This window comes from Erpetoichthys calabaricus, chromosome 1 (assembly GCF_900747795.2).
Source record: "Erpetoichthys calabaricus chromosome 1, fErpCal1.3, whole genome shotgun sequence".
In the NCBI taxonomy this organism is placed as follows: domain Eukaryota; kingdom Metazoa; phylum Chordata; class Cladistia; order Polypteriformes; family Polypteridae; genus Erpetoichthys; species Erpetoichthys calabaricus.
The window spans coordinates 35,279,457-35,299,031 of record NC_041394.2 but is presented as its reverse complement, the minus strand read 5'-3'; the positions used below and the strand labels follow the sequence as shown (position 1 = coordinate 35,299,031).

The following is a 19,575-nucleotide window of genomic DNA, read 5'->3' as shown; positions in this document are numbered from 1 at the left end:
AGTCAACACGTACTTTGGAAACTTTAAGTCTACACTGGCTAAAAGTCATTTAGGCCTCAGCCCCAGCACTATTAGAGTAGCACTTACAGTCAGCCTGCGGCGAACATAGCGTATCACCAGGAATGTGTCTTGGTTGAGATTGCGGACCAGTGCAGTGCAGCCTCCTAGCTCTGTGGGCCGCCCATCACGTTCATGGTCATATCCGAGTGTGCCATTCCCAACCATTGCCATGATATATGGAAAGATGCGCTGCAGAAAGAGGAGGTGAAAGCAAAAATCAGGCCCATGCATGGTGAAGCAACAATCAATCTGTGAGAGAGAACTCCCAAAGGAAAATAATGTGCCACATACCATGCAGAGGGCAGCAGCAAGAAAAAATGAAAACAACAACGATAAATACACACGTGACAGCACAGGACATGCACTGGAGATCCCAGCTAGACAGAGAAAAGAAGCCAGTTTCCCCGAGATGAGTTTCTAAGGCAAGATGCTGTAGCGTTGCTTCTACTCACTGTTCACTACAGAGCTTCTGGTTTTCATTTTTACAAAGTCATCGTTCACAGCCTGGCGAATGGTGTTAGCAGGAAATTACAATACAAGTCTCAAGGGCTTTGTGCCTTTATTGATACACCTAGGGCTTCCTCCCCCAGCTTGAACCCTGGTTCCAGTTTGCCTGGTCAGGTTATTTAAGTACATTGTTTCTGCGTCCGCTGTAAATTTTTAAATGATCCAGGCTCCAAAGATTAATCCACTGTAAGATCTGCTCAGACACCGACTCGCAAATTCTGATCATCCTCCTGTCAATTCCCTTAACCTGATTTATTTCACTTCAGGCTCATGGGAGGTGACACAAGCCAAGCACCATTCTCATATGGGGCCCACTCAAAACAATTTACAGGTACCCTCTAGCAAAACATGCAGATCGATGAGATATGGGAGAAAGTTGAAGTATCCTGAGTAAAACTTATGTGAGATTACACAGACCCTAAATCATAACAAAGAACACAGGATCTGCAGTGGTTACTATTCTGCCACCATACCAACTGTATTCGCCAGAATAATAAATCCAATATTAAATTACAAAACACCAGTCAGATAGAAGGACGTATTTTTGCAGGCCAGTACTAATAGAGATGATTTAAAATTCCTCTCAGCACCATTGTGTTGGAATACAATTTTTTAAAAACATAAAAAATTCCTCTAGAAATTCTAATCATCAACATATCCAATATAAAATTATCCACAGAGTTTATCATTATCCTGAAAAGCACTTCCTGATAGGTTTGGCTCCTGATCTACTCTGTTACCAATGCTCCCTTAATGAAGAGGGCACCTTCCACCACACATTCTAATAATGTCCCACTGTTGCTGTTCTTTGGGCCTCAGTTGCTCATGCGCTCTCCTCCATCCTATCTATTCCTTGCTCCCCTATTACTCTGCTCTTATTAGAGTTCTCTACTGTGTGTCTCTCTCTGTCCATCATCAGCACATTATTTCAATAGTCAAAACGGCAGCCAAAACGCTCATAGTTTCACAATGGAGGAGCCCAGAACTTGTTACCTTTAAAGTATGGAAGTCTTCCTTTTACAACCTGGCTAAGCTAGAACTGTCAGCTACATAAATCAGTGGATATCTTCTGGTAATATCAATAATTGAAGGAACACGGTAGCCAGGATTAGGTCTTGGTTGTCGGTCAACCTATGACCCAACTGGATATAAACTGTCAGTGACCTGTGAGGTTTATTAATATTTACATTTACATCATTTAGCAGACGCTCTTATCCAGAGCGACTTACAACAGTGTTTGTTAGTTTTTTCGCATACCCCTTGGGGTCAGAGCACAGGGTCAGCCATTGTACAGCGCCCCCTGGAGCAATTACAGGTTAAGGGCCTTGCTCAAGGGCCCAGCAGAGTAGGATCTCTTTTGGCAGTGACAGGGATTCGAACCGGCAACCTTCGGGATACCAGCGCAGATCCTTAGCCTCAGAGCCACCACTCCGCCCTATAATATATAATTAATATAACTTTACTCTAATCCAAAGGATGGAGTAGGTTGCAGTGGACGGGGTTTCAGACTTATATATGGAAATGTCCTTTTTTGTTCCATTGTTATTTTTTGAAATCAAATAAAATATTGATCACAAAAAAAAGAGATGATTTAAAATCGGCAGTGTCAAGCGTGTGTGCCTGGGGACAATCTTCTGGGCTCTGAAGAGGTAAGCAGTTCCACTCTGAGACAAGAGGGGGCACTGACACAAACAATATTTTCTCTTTTAAAATTGGCTTAAGAAGAATGCCTAGCACCGCCACTATAAAACCAAGCTGTTCCCAGAAGGTGGCATCACATACTGATCTGGCGTTCAAAGAGGACAGAGCTCTATTTTTATTTTTGTGTAACTTAAAAGGCTAACTGAAGCCACCTGGTTTTGTGAGCCCAAACGTCCATCATTTTCGTTCCAAGTAAAAGGTGTGACCCAGTTGGTACCACAACCTTTTCTGTATATATTTTGGTCTGTTTCCTGGCCACATTATAACAGTCATTAAATATGCATGCAAGAATTGTCTATTAAGTATTTAGTAATTAACACTAGAGTACTAAAACATAAGTAATAATAATAGTTATAATTTGTTAATAACCCTCACCTATTCTGCTACTCATCTCTGTACTCAAATTGGCCACTGCCCTACTGCCAAGTTGTTTGCCTGGCTAAGTAAAAGTCACCTCTGATGGAGGAGCACTGGAATCGTTGGGTAGAAGGGTCCTTTCATCAGATTGGTCAGCCCAGTGCTGACTCAGCTGTGGAATGGCCAGTAGGGGGGAGGCATCTTGATGGCTGAGGTCTCCAGGACTCTGAACAAATCTGAATCGTATTACGTGGTATCATGCCCTGTTGCATTTTGCTCTGTATTTGTAATATTACTATTGTAGTACTGTATTGTATTGAGAATTACTTGTGTTCTGTTCTGTGTATTGTATTTACCCCTTTCTTTTGATATCCACTGCACGTCCAACCTACCTGGAAATTATCTTTCCCAAGATTTCTTCCAAGGATTTTTTTTTTGGGGAGTTTTTTCTTGTCTTCTTAAAGAGTCAAGGCTAGGGGGCTGTCAAAAGACAGGTCCTGTTAAAGCCCATTGGGGCACTCCTTTGTGTGATTTTGGGCTATACATTATAATACAACTTATTTTTTTATTATATGACTGTTTTGTACAGGGGGACACCACAACAAAATAAGCAGAAAATAACAGAGCAATATTTGGAGTCCTGTTAGTGAAAGCAATGTAATGTATTAACACAGCAGTAAGTGGTAAATAGATCTTGGGTAGTCAGAATATACATGTACACCACTCCACATACACTTTACTAGTCTGCAGCACTTTTATACTTAAAGACAGTTAACATACTTGGCAACAGCCGATGACGTGCACTGTCAATCACGTTAGGCAAAAACAAACGTCACAGGATTACAAACCATGTCTGAAAATGCCCACCAAATGAAACTCCATGTAGTAAGAAAAACAAGCAGCATAGGAGTACACGACCCACATTTTGCATGCCACTAGCTATAAATTTTACAGAAGACTTGAAAAAACATCTTTTTCCAGAAATAGGGAACGTGGTCAATTTTCACAAACTGTACAGGCTTTAAATTTTTAAAAATCTCTAAAACATGCCTAACAAAAAAAAGATAAGAGGATGCGGAAATATATAGGGTGGTCCAGATCTAATTATGCAATTTACATTACACTATAACTTAAGTTTATTACATAGAGAATTCACAGCACCTGCCCTGCACATAGAAATTTCATTTAAAATTCTTTTTGTTGCTGATAGATGGCAGCACTTGCCCTGCATTCCAAAATGGCAGGGAGACATTTGTCAGTCAAACAGTTGCATAATTAGATCTGGACCACCCTATACTGCAAAGGAAACATCTACAGACACAGGTTTTAAATCTCTCGTCATCTGCCTAAAGGTCATGTCACATTAGACGATTTTTTGTGCGACTTTCAGTTGTACCCTTTGTTTGCGTAATCTTAGCATGTCGGATGCAGTTCGTGGCACATGCACATGAAGCTAGTAGTGTAGTAGTAATGTGACATGCCCGGTGACGCACTTCAACTTGATCTGGTTTGTTTTTATCTTTAGTCACTGGGGTGGCCTATGTGTGCATGAGAGATGACAAGCAATGAATACCCATTGGAAGTACAATGCATATAATGCAACAGAGAGGTGTAAAGAATGCTGGGTTTTTGACCTTACAAACAGAAGAGAAGTTTGTTTAACTGATAGGGTATGTAAACAAAAACATGCAGTAACAGAATAGAAAAAAGAAAAAAGGGGGCATAACTGCAGCTGTACTCACTGTGCCTGTTAATTCCTTGTTCAGTGCCAGCTCTGTCAGCTGGCACATTATTGACTGTCATAAAAAGGGTCTGTGCTGGAAGGTCTGTATGTAGTAACTAAATGTACCATTTACATTTATCAGGAGTTTAAAGAGATCAGTAACTGCAGTCATCAAGTCAGATATAAACCGATGGCACATTATGCAACTTAAGATCCAGAAGCTGCTAGGATATACAACACTGGAAACTTCACGCAGGCAGTGCTTGGTTCAGAATTCAAACCCAAGAATCTGGAGGTCACAGCATCACAGCAGTATTAACCACAGAGCTGCAACACAAAACCTCTTAATCTAGATAAATAAAATTATAATCTGTTTGTCTGTCTGTTCACCAATCATGCAAAAATGGATAAACTATTTTTAATGAATTTTGCACATGTACTACCATTGATCCAACTAAATAAATAGTCTAAATGTATTGGGGGGGGGGGGTTTAATGAGGGGGGGAATCCAAAAACAAGGCTAACCCAGGGATTACAATTTCCATCAGGCAGCTGTAGGCAGGAGTGTGTGCTGGGGCTGATGGGAGAGGATCTGTATCAGTGCAAACTACGTTTTCTAAAAGTTGGATTTCATCTAAGACAACAGATGCAGTGTTTTCTTCTCAACTCATCTGGCTAACAACTGAATTGCCTCACTGGATTACAACTTTGTCTTAGAGTACATATGTTTGTCTCATCGCGGGCTTTGTTTAGCCATGCTGAATTTTTAAAAGACAGTCAAAACCCATTCTCCATGTTTATTTTCATGCAGACTGTTTTCTAAAAAAAATACATGGGTCCAAAAGAGGTGTGTGGCGTTGCCAACCCCTTAAGGAGAAATACTTCCAACTTTTAAACTGCAAAAGACTCTTTTTAGTGAGTTTCAGGGTTGCTAAACCATAAGCAAAATGAAGTTTAGCTTCAATTTTTCAAAACTATGTGAAAGGAAACACAGTTGTCTTGCTTACAGCTATTATTTTGAGATGTTATCTCTCTATATAAAATCCAAGGTCTGTCTGTCTTATCTGTATGTCCGTCTGCTTTTCATGAGAGAACTACTTAACGGATTTAGATCATAGTTCGCTTGCAGAAGCGATATATTCGCAGTAATCCGAGACAGAGGCTGTGGGCCGAGGGGAGGGGGAAGTGTGACGTCAGGTGTAGGGAGCTGGGCAGGACTCTCCTCACTGTCTTGTTTCACTACTACACGGGGTGAAGCCGTGGGGGACAGCTAGCATAATATACAGTGGAACCTCGGTTTGCGAGTAACTTGGCTTACGAGTGTTTTGCAAGACGAGCAAAAATTTTTAATACATTTTGACTTGATAAACGAGCGAAGTCTTGCAGTACGAGTAGGATGTATACTCTTTGTCTGCTGAGCGTCATGTGATCACAACTGAGCTGATGGTTCTTCTCACTCTCTCGCTGCGGGATTGTGGGAAATCGTCTCCTATTCTCCATCTGAGTCGGCGTGCCTCACTCATAGTAAACATCTGTACGAGCGTATACTGTTTACTACAGCATTAGCATTGTGACTGTGTGTGCGCGCTTGTGTGTGTATGTGTGTGTGCGTGTGTGTGTGCGCTGTGACGTGCGAGTCCCCGTCTTGCACACTAAAACACAAAGCTGAGTCTAAGTACTTTAGCAACACCAGCTTTATTCAGCTTGAAACAGACACAGCAGTCAGGCAGGGCCCTGTGCATTTATAATGTTCCCTGTTCCTTGTATTACCCATTGATGGCAGGCGCTTATAGCATGTCCGCGATCTTTTCGGATTCGTTTTTACGGCGAACTGCTACAGCGCTGGGAGACTGCGATTGCTTTGGGATGCTCTTCCGCGTGTCGTCCTGTTGGGTGGAATCCCACAAGAGTTTAGAAACTCACTCACACCAGCCATGATTCTTTTTAAAAGTAAAGTGTAGGTTAATTTGTTTTATGTATTTTTACTTTATATTTTGTATTAATCATTTTTATATGAATAGTTTTGGGTTGTGGAACAAATCATCTGAGTTTCCATTATTTCTTATGGGGAAATTCACTTTGATATAAGAGTGCTTTGGACTATGAGCACGTTTCCGGAACGAATTATGCTCGCAAACCGAGGTTCCACTGTATAACCAAAAGAGCACGATTCGGACCTACCAGTCAAAGAAGGTGGTGGTCAAGCATACAGACAGTAATTTCATTGTATTGTGTAAACATGACAATAATTCATTTTTTATCGAAGTAAAACCTTACATTTTTTAAAAAGGTAACACCCTTGTAAACCAGCAAATCAATACTAAGAGCTACAAGCTACGATGATACATAATGACAAAAGGATCAACATCAAAAAAACTCAATTTATGTTTTTCACCTGAGCCCATCATATAAATACACCCAGTAAACATCAGTTATTCCTCAAGTTTCTAATCTTTTTAAACTACAAACTGAGCTGCAGTGCTTTGTAGAGATGTCCTTTAAAAACATGTCAGCAGGCAAAAGGAGTCCCTTTTTACTCACTTCACTGCAATGAAAACCAGAGGACAAATAAAGCAAGTCGAAAAAGACTCAAACTACTGGAGAAGTTTGTACACATTGACAGAATCACACTCGGTAAGAGGCTCAAAGAGGTTTGGAATCACGAGGTGATGTTATAATGTCCAATAGCACAAATACAAGTTCAATACTGCATATTGCATCACCTCTAATACTCTTCTAAGGGTCCTGGCTTCTTTTTTAATTATTAAGTATATTCCTCCTCCCTCCTGGATATAATAAACAAACAATATAATGAACAATAAAATATAATAATAATAATGGGAAAAGCACACTGGCTGAGCACAAGCACTCCATGCTATTGGAAACCCCTCTGATCAAATGGGAAAGAGAATACCTGAGAGCGGGGTGTGTATCTCCTCTTCTGGCTCTGTATCCGATTTGATGCAAAAAAAAAACAAAACAAAGAGACGACGACATAGAACAAGTAGTTTAATCACAAACCCACAGAAGACCACACATGTCCAGTTTGTGGCAGAAACATGCTAGAAAATCAACAACCAGGCTGAAGCTATAAGCAGCCATCTCCAAAACAAGAGACTATGCCACAGTTTACAAAAAGCAGATGACTTGGATCATCCTGTTTACAAGTTCAGACCAATCTCTTTAATAAAATTTGTCCTACATATGCAAATTCTTTGTTATATGGTCAATTGGTATAAACAGGTGCTAGGCAGTGAGCATGTAGTTTAAAGGTTTGCACAGGGCAGGGAAGCCATTTTGCTAATCTAACACCACATGAAAATACAGTGCCCTCTATAATGTTTGGGACAAAGACACATTTTTCTTTGATTTACCCTTCGCTCCACAATTTAAAATTACAAATCTAACAATTCTGAGCAGATTAAAGTACACATTGTAGACTTTCATTTAAAGGTATACTTCATTCATTTCGATCAGATTTACATTACATTCATTTATTTGGCTGACACCTTTCTCCAAGGCGACTTACAGCATTTATGATACAATTGGTTAAATTTCTTTTGATTTTCTGATTGGAGCACAGGCAAGTCAAGTGACTTTCTCAGGGTCACGCAGTGTCAGTAGCAAGTTTTGAACATACAAGCTCAGGGTTTGAAGTCAAGAGCCTTAACCACTGTGCCACACTGCCTGCCCATCACATCATGTACAAATGACAACACATTTTCTACATGGTCCCCCCCCCCCCCATTTTCATAATATATGGGACAATTTGCATCACAGGTGTTTGTGATTCCTCTGGTGAGTTTCATTGCTTCATAAGATACTTTGGTTTGCTTCTACCCTTTGAAGTCTATAGTTGTCATTGTTCAACATTAGGACAAGAGCTGTGCCAATGAAAATCTAAGAAGCCATTATGAGGCTGAAAAACCAGAATAAAACCATTAGAGACATCACTAAAACCCTAGGATTACCCAAATCAACTGTCTGGAATATCATTGAGAAGAAAGAATGAGCTGGTGGGCTCAGTAATCACAAAGGGACTGGTAGGCCAAGGAAGAACTCCACTGCTGATGACAGAAGAATCCTCACTATGGCAAAGAAAAAGCTCTCAATGCCTGTCCAACAGATCAGAAACGTCTTCAGGAGGGAGACGTGGATGTGTCAGAGACAACTATCTGCAAAAGTCTTCATGAACAGAAGTACAGAGGCCACAATGCACAATGCAAACCACTAATTAGCCAAAACAGAACTGCCAGATCATAGCCTTCAGAATTCTGGAAAAAGGTCTTGTGGACAGAAGAGACAAAGATGAACTTTGGTCAGAGTGATGGCAAGAGCAAAGGGTGGAGACGAATTGGAACTGTCCAAGATCCAAAGCAGACTACCTCATCTGTTAAACATGGTGGTGGGGTGTTATGGCTTGGACATGTATGGCTGCCACAGGCCCTGGCATACTGTACTTCTCTCCATTGATGCTGAAACTGTAGAAAGCAGCTATAGCATAAATGCTCAGGTTCTAGTAAATGCCTCCAGACTCATTGGACAATGTGTCATCCTACACAAGATAATGATCCAAACAAACTACATAGTCAGCACAGGAATTTTTCAAAGGTAGAAAATGGAAAATTCTTTCCAGTCATCCGATTTAAATCCATTTGAAAAGGTCGTCCACATGCTAAAGAGAAAGCTTAAGGGGACAAGCCCCCGACACAAGCAAGAGCTGAAGATGGTTGCATTAGAGGCTTGTCAGAGCATCACCAGAGAAGATCCACAGCACATGCTGATGTGTATGAATCACAGACTTCAAGCAGACAAAGCCTGGAAGGGATATGCGACAAAGTCCTAAAGCTTTAATATACCGGCCATTGTTGTGTCCCAGACCTTATGGTGTCCTGAAATGGGGGAGGACCATGTAAAAAAGTGTTGTCATTTGTACATGGTGTGATCAAAATGTATGCACATACCCTTAAATTAAAGTCTACAATGTGTAGTTTAATTACGTATGAAGTTTTTGATTTGTAATTTTAAACTGTGAAGCAGATGGGTAAATCAAGGAAAAATGTGTCTTTACCACAGACATTATGGAGGGCATTGTAGCTTTTATAATGCAAATGCTTAACTGTTTCAGTGTGTCTGTCTATAACGATGAAAATCCTTGGGGACATAAGTGCATTAAAATGTCACCCATCCATCTAATCCTGCATGTTCCAGTCTCACAGAGTACAGAGCTTATCCCAAAAGTATCTGGAACAATGAGAACTGAATGTGGATATGGCACCTGTCCATTTGTACAGCTCAGTCATACCCACAGTTGCCAATCTGGAATTGGAAATTAACCTAACATGCACATGTGAGAGGAAACCAGAGTACCTGAAGAAAACTTCTGGACACAGAGGGAGAATGTGCAGACCCAGACGGCAGTGCTACTGTGAATATATATCACGTATTTCTACACACACACACACACACACACACACACACACACACACACACACACACACACACACACACACACACACACACACACACACATTCCACTCTCTCCCTGTTATACCTGCAATTTAACTTCCAAATCCATGAGTCTTGCCATAATCTGTTTTGAGAAGCAGTAACGTTGTCACTCTACCATATTTAGAATGTATTCCTAAGTTACAGTGGTAACACATATTTTGAGAAAAACAAAGATCATTCAGTAGCAATTGAAAAAAATAAATAAATTGAATACAGGTACTATATTTTGTCTAATTGTAATTATTAATTTTACACTTGCCAGTTTTAAGTCTTGCCCTTTCTTGGTCAGGATTGTGAGGAACCTGAAATTATCAGAGGCAAAAGAGCAACACTGACGATGGCCTTGTGAGGCATTCACCCCAATTTCTTAATTTTAAACTGCTGATCAGCCTGAGAGGAAGTCTTTAGATAGTGAAAGTACAAAGGACTCTAAAATGAGAAAGTCTTCACCCACTGGAAATGGGCCACAATCTGAGCAAAATGTCCTGCAGTGCCACTGTGTTTATTCATATTTGAAGTATACGTGCGAAGCAGCATTGTGGTGCTATGGATAGTACTGCTGCCTCTCAAATTCAGGGTCCTGGCATCAAATACCATACACTTAAGGCTCTCTATTTGGACTTTGCACATTCTCCAGTGTCTGCATGCGTTTTTTGCCAGTTTTCTTCTAATACCTCCCAACTAGGTACTGGTTAGGCTGACTGGCAACTCCAAATTGGCCACGATGTGAATGTCTTTGTATGTGAGAAGGTCCTGCAATTGATTGGCTCCCTTTCCAGGGCTGTTTCCTGCCTTGCACTCCATACAGCTGAGATAGGCTTCAGTCTTTGAATTTGCTAAGCACATTTGAGAATGTTAAGTATAAGTGGGTATATGTAATCTTATTAGATAAACAGGTACTTCATTCATCCCATGGGAAAACTGCAGTATTAACTATTGGGTCATGCAAAGTCGTGGGTTCTGCCCTGGTTTTGCCAGCAGCGAACATCAGATGAAACTAGAGGGACAGGAATGTTGCTGGTCAACACAATGAGAAATAGTCATGGAAGTAGCCTAAAGTAAAGAACTAGAGGGCTGACATCATGACAGAGTAAGTCACAAGACCTTAATGTATAGAAGGCTTATATCCTGTTAAATGAGTCCATTATGATGAAAGATGCATTTCCTGTATCAGCAAACAATGACTTATGACCCCTGCATTACTCATTTGGCCACAGATCAGGAGGGGCATTAGAACTTCTCTGCAGCAGTAACTGGATGAGCCTGGTGATAGGTGGGAAGTGTTTAGTGGTTCTGAATGTAAGCAACATACAGTAATAAAGCAGATCTCAGTTTCCATCTGCAATTTGATCTCTGTTGTGACAATCAGCCAGACGGCATCCTGCCAAAAAATGTGTCCTTCAGCCATCCTACAGAGCATTAGTGAAGCTGTGCTTTTGTTAGCAGGGGTATTGTCCGTAGCAAGGTGGCACGACACTCAATGTCTAATGTCAAGAGTTTCCTCCCCCCGTGAACAACTTCCTAGTGAAAACTTTACCCTTACCTCCTGCTGTTTCTCTTCATTAGGGTAGGTGTCCACAAAGACTCCCAGTCCAGTAAACATATCCTTACTTCCAAATACAGGACCTGAAAAACAGAATAATACAGCCTGAATGATGTACTACATCTTTTTGTGAACTGTAACCAATCTTTTATTATACATCTATCAATCCACCTGTTTCATTACAAAGTAAAGGGGAGTCAGAGCTTATCCCCGCCAACAAAAAGACAAAATTAGTTGATTCTCTTGCAACGGAGCAGAAGCTACAGCTAATACCTAGCAGCAATAGGTGTAATGCACAAGCCTGAAATCATCCTAGAAGGAACGATGGGATGAAAAGGCAATGACCCAAGACTTCTACCCAGGCTTTCTCTAGCATTAGACTGCTTCACCCCGTGATCTCTTCCAATTAACCGTATTCACTGCAAGCTTTGGAGGGCCTAACTGAAGGGGTGACACATGACAATTCTACTATTAATACAACCATTTTTTCCTAACAATGCACCGTAAACTTCAAGGCAATTATTTGGACACAGGTGGTGTCAAATACCTCAGAAAACCTTTAGTTACAGCCGAACTTCTTCTTAACATTTGTACGTCTCCTGATCTAACCAATCAGTTCTTCAACCACTTTCCTACCCATCACCCTTCTCTCATACCTCTACAAAAAGCTGGACCCACCTTGACACAAAGTGTACCGTCTGCTGGTATCTTCACCAATCAGACACGCCAAAATGAAATGTTTAAGATCTGAAGAAAGTTGCAAACCTGGCTGCATCCGCTCCTTGGTGTACCAAATAGCAAAGCCATCCCCATTCAGATTTTTCTTGCCTTGTCCATGCACCTTGAAATGTACCTGCATCTCCCAGTCCCGCAGGTAGCAAGGCTACAGAAAAAAAAATAAAACCTACTGATTAACACAATCTACAAGGCCTGTGACTAACACAGCACACTGTTGTTTTAATTGCCAAAGCCTTTCTCTACCAAAACACCTATGATAAACAGGAAACCAATGACATCTCCTGAAGCTTTTGCAATGCCCTAATATTTAAGATATGGGTCCACATTTATTGCGAATTTGACTGTAATTCTTTCTAGGCACGCGTTTAAGTCGCCTATAATATTTTAATGCCAAATTAGTAATGTCCTCATCATCTGACGCCCTTATGATCACAGTGCACCAGCTTTGTGATGCTACACATCGGGAGTTTTTTCACTTAATATTTAATTGAGGTTATTTAAATGAACCAGACAACTTTCTAGCATGTTATTTTTAAGACACATTTAAGTAGTGAATCCTCCAAAAGTGTACTAGTGTCCTCTTAATATAGTCTACGAAGAGTCAAAGACTCTAGTTAAAAATGGGCTTAAAGTACAAAGCAACACTTGATGTTGGTCCTTTGCAGAGCCTGCAAAATGCACCAAGTTATTGTAGACTCATCAATTTATGTTTAACGGTACATCTTTGGGATATGGGAGCAAACTGAAGTAGAAACACCATCTAGATAATGCCCAGACAAGGGTTCACATCCTGGTTGCTGAAGCTTGGAGGCATCATTGCCAACTACTGTACCACTGTGCCAACTGGACTGTATTAATCAAGCTTTAATTTATATATTCTCAAGACAATACCAACATGAGATGCTCTACTAATCACTTATGAATACAAGCTGGGCAAACATATATTTTATATTTTCAAAATATAATCTACTTAGTCAGAAATCATTTTTCTTTTTCTACACAACTACACAAAATACAGCTAGATTTGAAGGCCACCAAGGGAACCTGTTCACTGTCTATGTGAAGAGGAGGCATCATGTTTAAACTAACAGTATTCTGTTCCCTTTGCCAAACTTAGCAACATGCTGGCACAGGGTAATGATTTAAAAGCAGAACAATGTTGCTACAGTAGATTTAATTCTTTTTTTTTTTCCTCGCAACCCAATTTTCCCTTCGCGACCCATAATCTCTGCCGACTGTCAACCCAAGAGACGGGTAGGCCTTGGGGAATTGCTGCTGACAGTCATCTAGTTTTTCCACCTTGAAGAAGTGCAGACGACAGTCTTTCCGGAAGTGGGGTGGGGGTGAGAGAATAATTTAGAGGTAACAGTAGTTAAGTATTTTGGTTTGCAGTGCACATTGAAATGTATAAGCATGTTTAAGAAATGTTATGAAGAGAACTACCGAATTGGTTAAGATGTACCAGGAGAGGGCTGATGTCGTACACAAAATGTCATACACTTAATGTACTAAGAGATGATTAAGAGATCAGCAGATGTCCTGCAAACAACAAGACTGGACAGTTGTCACATACACAGAGATTTCAAGGGTAAATGATGAACCTAAAAGATATGAGAAGAATGAGAGTAGACTTTTATTTAGATTTGGGTATACACCAACTAACCAATCAGAGCAAGTGTATGCATTAATAAGGACCGTTAATTGAAATTAAGTGGTTTATAAAATGGACCTCTCCTCTCATTTCTTTGACCATTCTGTAACAGACTGCTGTGAGAGTGAATTAAAGATACAATGGACAAGGTTTCTCTCGCCTGATTACTGGCTCAAAGATGCTTTTTATCAAACTTGTCCAAGTAGAGGATAACTTTCTTTTTTTAATTAATATTTTGATTTCTTCCACAGGGGGTCCCCTTGAAGAATCACTGCTGTAGGTCAGAAGCAGCGTAATGTTGATTGCTTGCACTGCCCTTGGTGACCCATTGAGAGAGACTCTGCAAATTGTACGATTATGAATCACAACTTTTCGTAATTTAAAATCAAACCACAGATAAACAGACCACAACATTCGTTAAACACAATTTTAGTGAAGCAATAGTCAAAATGACAACAAGATACAAAGCTTTAGTCAACTTGTGCTACTAAGCTCTTGACTGGATAACAGAAATGCTCACATTTTAATTTTCTCTCAGCATCAAGTATTTTCTTTAGCTTCTTTTACTTTCTAACTGTTTTTCCACAGTTATTTTACATATCTGTCTAATACTGTACATGAATAGAAATGGCCTTGTGTCCGTCACAACAAATCTGGCTTGCTAATTATAATTTTTCATATCTCAGACATTCGTACTAGCAGTGCATACCAAACTGAAACCACCATTTATTTATTTTTTTTAAACCCAATGGTTAACTAGAGGTTGCTCAGGCTGAAAAAGATACACAAGATGGAAGACTCCAGAGTATGCCATGCTTCTTAAAAAAACTCGAGTCTCTATCCCTGTGTACGTAGCTTGTAATTGTTATTTGATTACGTGAAAACAAAAGTACACAATAAACTGCAAATGAAAATCTAGCAACATATAGATGTTAACAAAAATGCATTTCGCACACCCTGCATGTTATGTTAATGATCCTCCCTTCTTACACTTGCTTATTGCTTGTTACATCATCAAAGTACATTAAGACGCCTTTTTGAAATTGCTTTCACAGTAGCACACAAAGCCAAGTTGTAACTCACCTTTTTTTTACCCACAATTTGGGCCTGCCTACCTGTGTCGGAGTCGTGTATCACAATCTTTTATATTCTTATCAACATATGGTAAGCAGTTTACATTTTAATTTCTTTTCTCAACCTCTATGTATAACATAAACATAAACATAAACGATACAGTTTTCTATCCTTTCTGGATCCATTTCTGATCTTTTACTGTCTGCACCTATTCCACCAACACTAGATAGTTTTGTTGACCACTATAACTTAGCCCTTCACTCAGCATTAGATAAAACAGCTCCTTTAAAACATAAGGAGGTTTCCTTTAAGCGCTCAGCTCCTTGGTATAACTCAGAATTGCGATCTATGAAAGCAGCTGGCCGACGCCTTGAGAGAATGTCACGTAAGACTGGCCTCACCGTGCACATCCAGGCTTTCTCTGACCACCAAAGAGCTTACAGAGAAGCACTAACTTCTGCCAAGAACACCCATTATGGCAGAATAATAGAAAGTGGCCATGATAACCCAAGGGTTTTGTTTTCTGTAGTTAATAAACTATTTGAACCCGCATCTGGTCCAACTACCTCTTCCACTGAAGTCTGTGAGGAATTCCTCCACTTTTTCCGTAACAAAATTAAAGATCTAAATAATTCAACTAACATAAATATATCATCTGTTTATATCTCTCCCTGTTTTCCCACTCCATCCAGCTCCTTCTCTAAGTTCTCACCAGTCACATCTGCATTTGTTAATAACCTGCTTTGTAAGATGAGGCCGACTACTTGTGTACTGGACCCCATCCCCACCACACTACTTAAATCCTGCCTTCATGCCATAATCCCGACTGTTACAACAATAATAAACTCATCCCTTGACACTGGCTCCGTGCCGCTCACTTTTAAAATTGCTTCTGTAACCGCAATGTTAAAAAAGTCTGGCCTTGATGCTGACAATCTTAACAATTTCCGGCCTATTTCCCACTTACCTTTCCTGTCAAAAGTTCTTGAGCGTGTTGTAGCTTCCCAACTCACCAATTACCTAACCTCTAATAATTTGATGGAACCCTTTCAGTCTGGATTCAGGGCGCGGCACAGCTGTGAAACTGCTGTGCTACGGGTAACCAATGATTTGCTTATGGCAGCAGACTCTGGACAAACTAGCATATTAATTATGTTAGACCTCAGTGCAGCATTTGACACTGTTAGACATGACATCCTACTGTCCAGAATGGAGAACATACTGGGTATCTCTGGCACTGCCCTCCAGTGGTTCAAGTCCTATCTGACTGATAGGCAAGAGTTTGTTAGTCTTGGCAACAGCAGATCCAACTCCGTGCCAGTCACATAAGGAGTCCCTCAGGGCTCTGTCCTTGGTCCTCTGCTTTTCTGTATTTATATGCTTCCCCTTGGCCATATTATCCATAGTTATGGATTGGGTTATCATTTTTATGCAGATGATACCCAGCTCTACTTCAATGTTAAAAGTGGAACTTCATCAGAGCTTTCTCAGCTCACAACCTGCCTTAGTGAAATTAAAACCTGGATGGAGCAGAACTCTTAAAATTAAATTGCAATAAAACTGAACTCCTGCAAATTGGGACTAAAATGCAACTTAATAAAATGAGCTCCTTCCCAGTCCATCTTGGCAGTGATCTCATCAGACCTGCCTCTACTGTAAAAAATCTTGGTGTCATTTTTGATTCCTCCCTCACTTATTCCACCCACATAAATCACATTAAGAAACTTTCTTACTTTCACCTCCGTAACATATCCCGTGTTTGCTCCTTCCTCTCCTTCTCTAATGCTGAGAAACTTGTCCATGCTTTTATCACATCCCGCATCGATTATTGTAATTCCCTACTGGCAGGTGCCCCTTCTAATCTTATATCACAGCTCCAGCTTATTCAAAACTCAGCTGCAAGAGTCCTTACTCGAACCAGCAGCAGCGAGCACATCACACCCATCCTGCTCTGTCTCCACTGGCTCCCTGTGTCCTACAGAATCGAATATAAAATCCTACTAATAACCTACAAAGCTTTAAATAACCTCGCGCCAAACTACATCAGTGACCTTCTCCATCACTATGTGCCTGCCCGCCCACTAAGGTCCTCTGATTCTGGTAATCTTGTTGTGCCCCTCACTAATCTACACTCCATGGGTGACAGGGCCTTCAGCTGTATAGCGCCCAGACTCTGGAATGACCTACCAAAATTAATCAGGTCAGCTGACTCCATGAATTCTTTTAAAAAAACAACTCAAAACTCATCTGTTCAGGAAGGCTTTTAGCTCTACTTGACTTTATTACCTTTCTCTCAGTTTACTTCTCTGTCAAGATGCTAATGTAACCTGTATGTGTGTGCTAGACCATCAATTATGTTGTCTGTTTTTTTTTTTTCAGAATTTACTGTCTTAATCTTCTTTATTTATTTATCTGGTTTGTACAATGCTATATACTGTATATTCTGCCGTTCTCTAGTATATTCTGTAAGTGCCTTGAGCATGGGAAAGGCGCTATATAAATAAAATGTATTATTATTATTACAGTGATTAGCAAAGCTGCATCACAGATCCGGTCTCCAAAATTTGAATTTCACACCTGGTCATTGTCTCTGTGGATTTTGTAAGCAATCCCCTAATCTGCATGTTTTTTTTCATTCCAAATGACCAAAGACGGAGGTTATATAATTATATTTTATTAGCACTTTATCCTTTCAGAATGAACTCTTGCATTGTCCTTTGGCTGTCATGACTCTAAACTGGGAAAAGCAGGTACATGTAATTAATGAGTGAATGGGATTAATAAAGTATCTATCTATCTATCTATCTATCTATCTATCTATCTATCTATCACTAGTTACTGCTTCTATGTCATGGACTTCATGTCCTGGCTTTGAATTACAAGCCTAGCCCCTGCCTGTGTGCAGTATGCATGGAGTCATGTGGTTTTTCTCAGAGTAATGTTTGTTTTCCTTCACTCAACTCAATAACATGCACATCAGATTAACTAACAATTCAAGATGGCCCTATAGGCATGTATGAATGAGCGAGTGCATTGATCAACTGGTGGCGTCTGCCCAATGCGGCCACCCACAACCCTGATTTGGGTAAAGTGGGCCTTAGAGTGTCAAACTATGAATTAGTTAACCAATATGAAAAGATGCTTAAGAACAAAACAAACGTTAACTTGCACATACAGCCCAACACTTGTTTACAATAGGATTTTTACAACTATTAGCATGTGTCCATTTCAAATTGTAGTTTCTATTGTGAAAGACGACCAGAGCCCTTGCCCAGCTGGGAGGCCATCGTTGTGGAAGGACCAGGGGAACAGATGTACACAGGGCACTGCCTCTCCCAAAGTGCTAGATGGCAACCCCCAAGGTTTGCCACAGCACCTCGGACGCCCACAGGGCTCCATAGGAGTAGGAGTGTGGCATAGCCCTGTTGGGTTCTGTGGCAGCTGCCAGGGTGAGCTGCAAAGCCCTACTGTAGGCTTTCACCACACCCGAGAGTGATTCCAGACCTCTCTAATGAGCCACCTGAAGTACTCCTAGGTGCAGCATAAAAGAGGCAGCCACACTTCACTCGAGAAGCCAGAGTCAGGAGGAAGACGATGAAGGCATTGTGTGCTGTATATTGTGCTATGCTCACAGTAACTGTGCTGAGGTGGTGGGAATAAAAGGAAGGTGTTTTGCGTGTTGTACTGGACTTGTGATTTTTGTCTGTTGCGTCAGGTGTTTGGGGAGCTGGTATGCCCGCTGGTGGCCACGTTATTTATTTAAGAAGCACGTCATGAATACACGGTCAGCACACGACTTTTGAAGCCTGTGAATTATGTTCAAAAATTAAGCATGGCAAGCCAATTTCCTTTAAAGTAAAATGAAATAAAACTTTAGTTGGAACTAGAAACTGATAAGTGTGGTTGGAGTACTACTGTGTGTGTTTTATAGATAGTTATAGCCCAGATTTGAGATTTATTGTGAAAAGGGCTTTACATTTATGGGAAATATCTCCTCAAATTGAAGGCCTGTCACTCTAATACAGCAATACAAAAAAATGGCATCTCACAATCCTGTTCCAGACAGCACCCTGCTTGCTCTGTACATCAGGGGTCAGTCTCACATACTGCATCATCACCATGGCGCTGCCCATCAGGTCCCAGTGCGAAGAGCTGCCAGAGCCCACCCCTGTAGGAAAAGAGAGAGACAGACAGTTAGCAATTACAGACAAAATTAAAGAAAAAAAAAAAAAGAGGAAACCCAAAAATGCTGGGCAAATCCCAGCACATAACACAAAACAGTCATTTTCCATGAGGTAATTGCACTGGGCTCAGGCCAAACGGTGCCACTTACAGAATGCGGCTTTGTTTGCATGGCATGTAATAGGGGCATTTTCATTATGTGCAGCAAAGCAAATAAACATGAATGAATGAGTGTCTTGGCAAGGAGTCTGAGAAAAGGGAAAAAAAAACATAGAAAGTTACAAGGTACTTTGAATGGGGGCAATACAGCTTGAGAAAACTAATAATGTATCATTACAGTAAATCTCCCAAGATTACTAGATGTAGAATAAAAAGAGAATTTAAGAGTTTTCTTTAGTATTCTCTACCTTTATACAACTACTTCATATGCATGATGTGTGCTAAATGATATTTACATTATATGTGTGCAGAATAGAATATCTCCCAGGATAGACATTTAAAATAACAGCATCTATAAATACCTTAAAA

At 40.4% G+C, this 19,575-nt stretch overlaps 1 protein-coding gene across 2 annotated transcripts in view; it reads right to left on the bottom strand.

The window, feature by feature from the left end:
- LOC114648560 (VIP36-like protein) overlaps positions 1-19,575 on the bottom strand; it is a 63,689-nt gene that overhangs the window by 13,396 nt on the left and 30,718 nt on the right. Inside the window, exons 2-6 of one of the 2 annotated variants that reach the window (XM_028797659.2) lie at positions 18,915-19,033; positions 12,168-12,285; positions 11,403-11,485; positions 7,263-7,295; positions 88-249 (exon numbers count right to left, since the gene is read on the bottom strand). In XM_028797659.2, coding sequence (XP_028653492.1) covers positions 88-249; positions 7,263-7,295; positions 11,403-11,485; positions 12,168-12,285; positions 18,915-19,033 — 515 coding nt within the window. The remainder of the gene's footprint in view (positions 1-87; positions 250-7,262; positions 7,296-11,402; positions 11,486-12,167; positions 12,286-18,914; positions 19,034-19,575) is intronic. The other variant, XM_028797667.2, reaches the window with a different exon arrangement.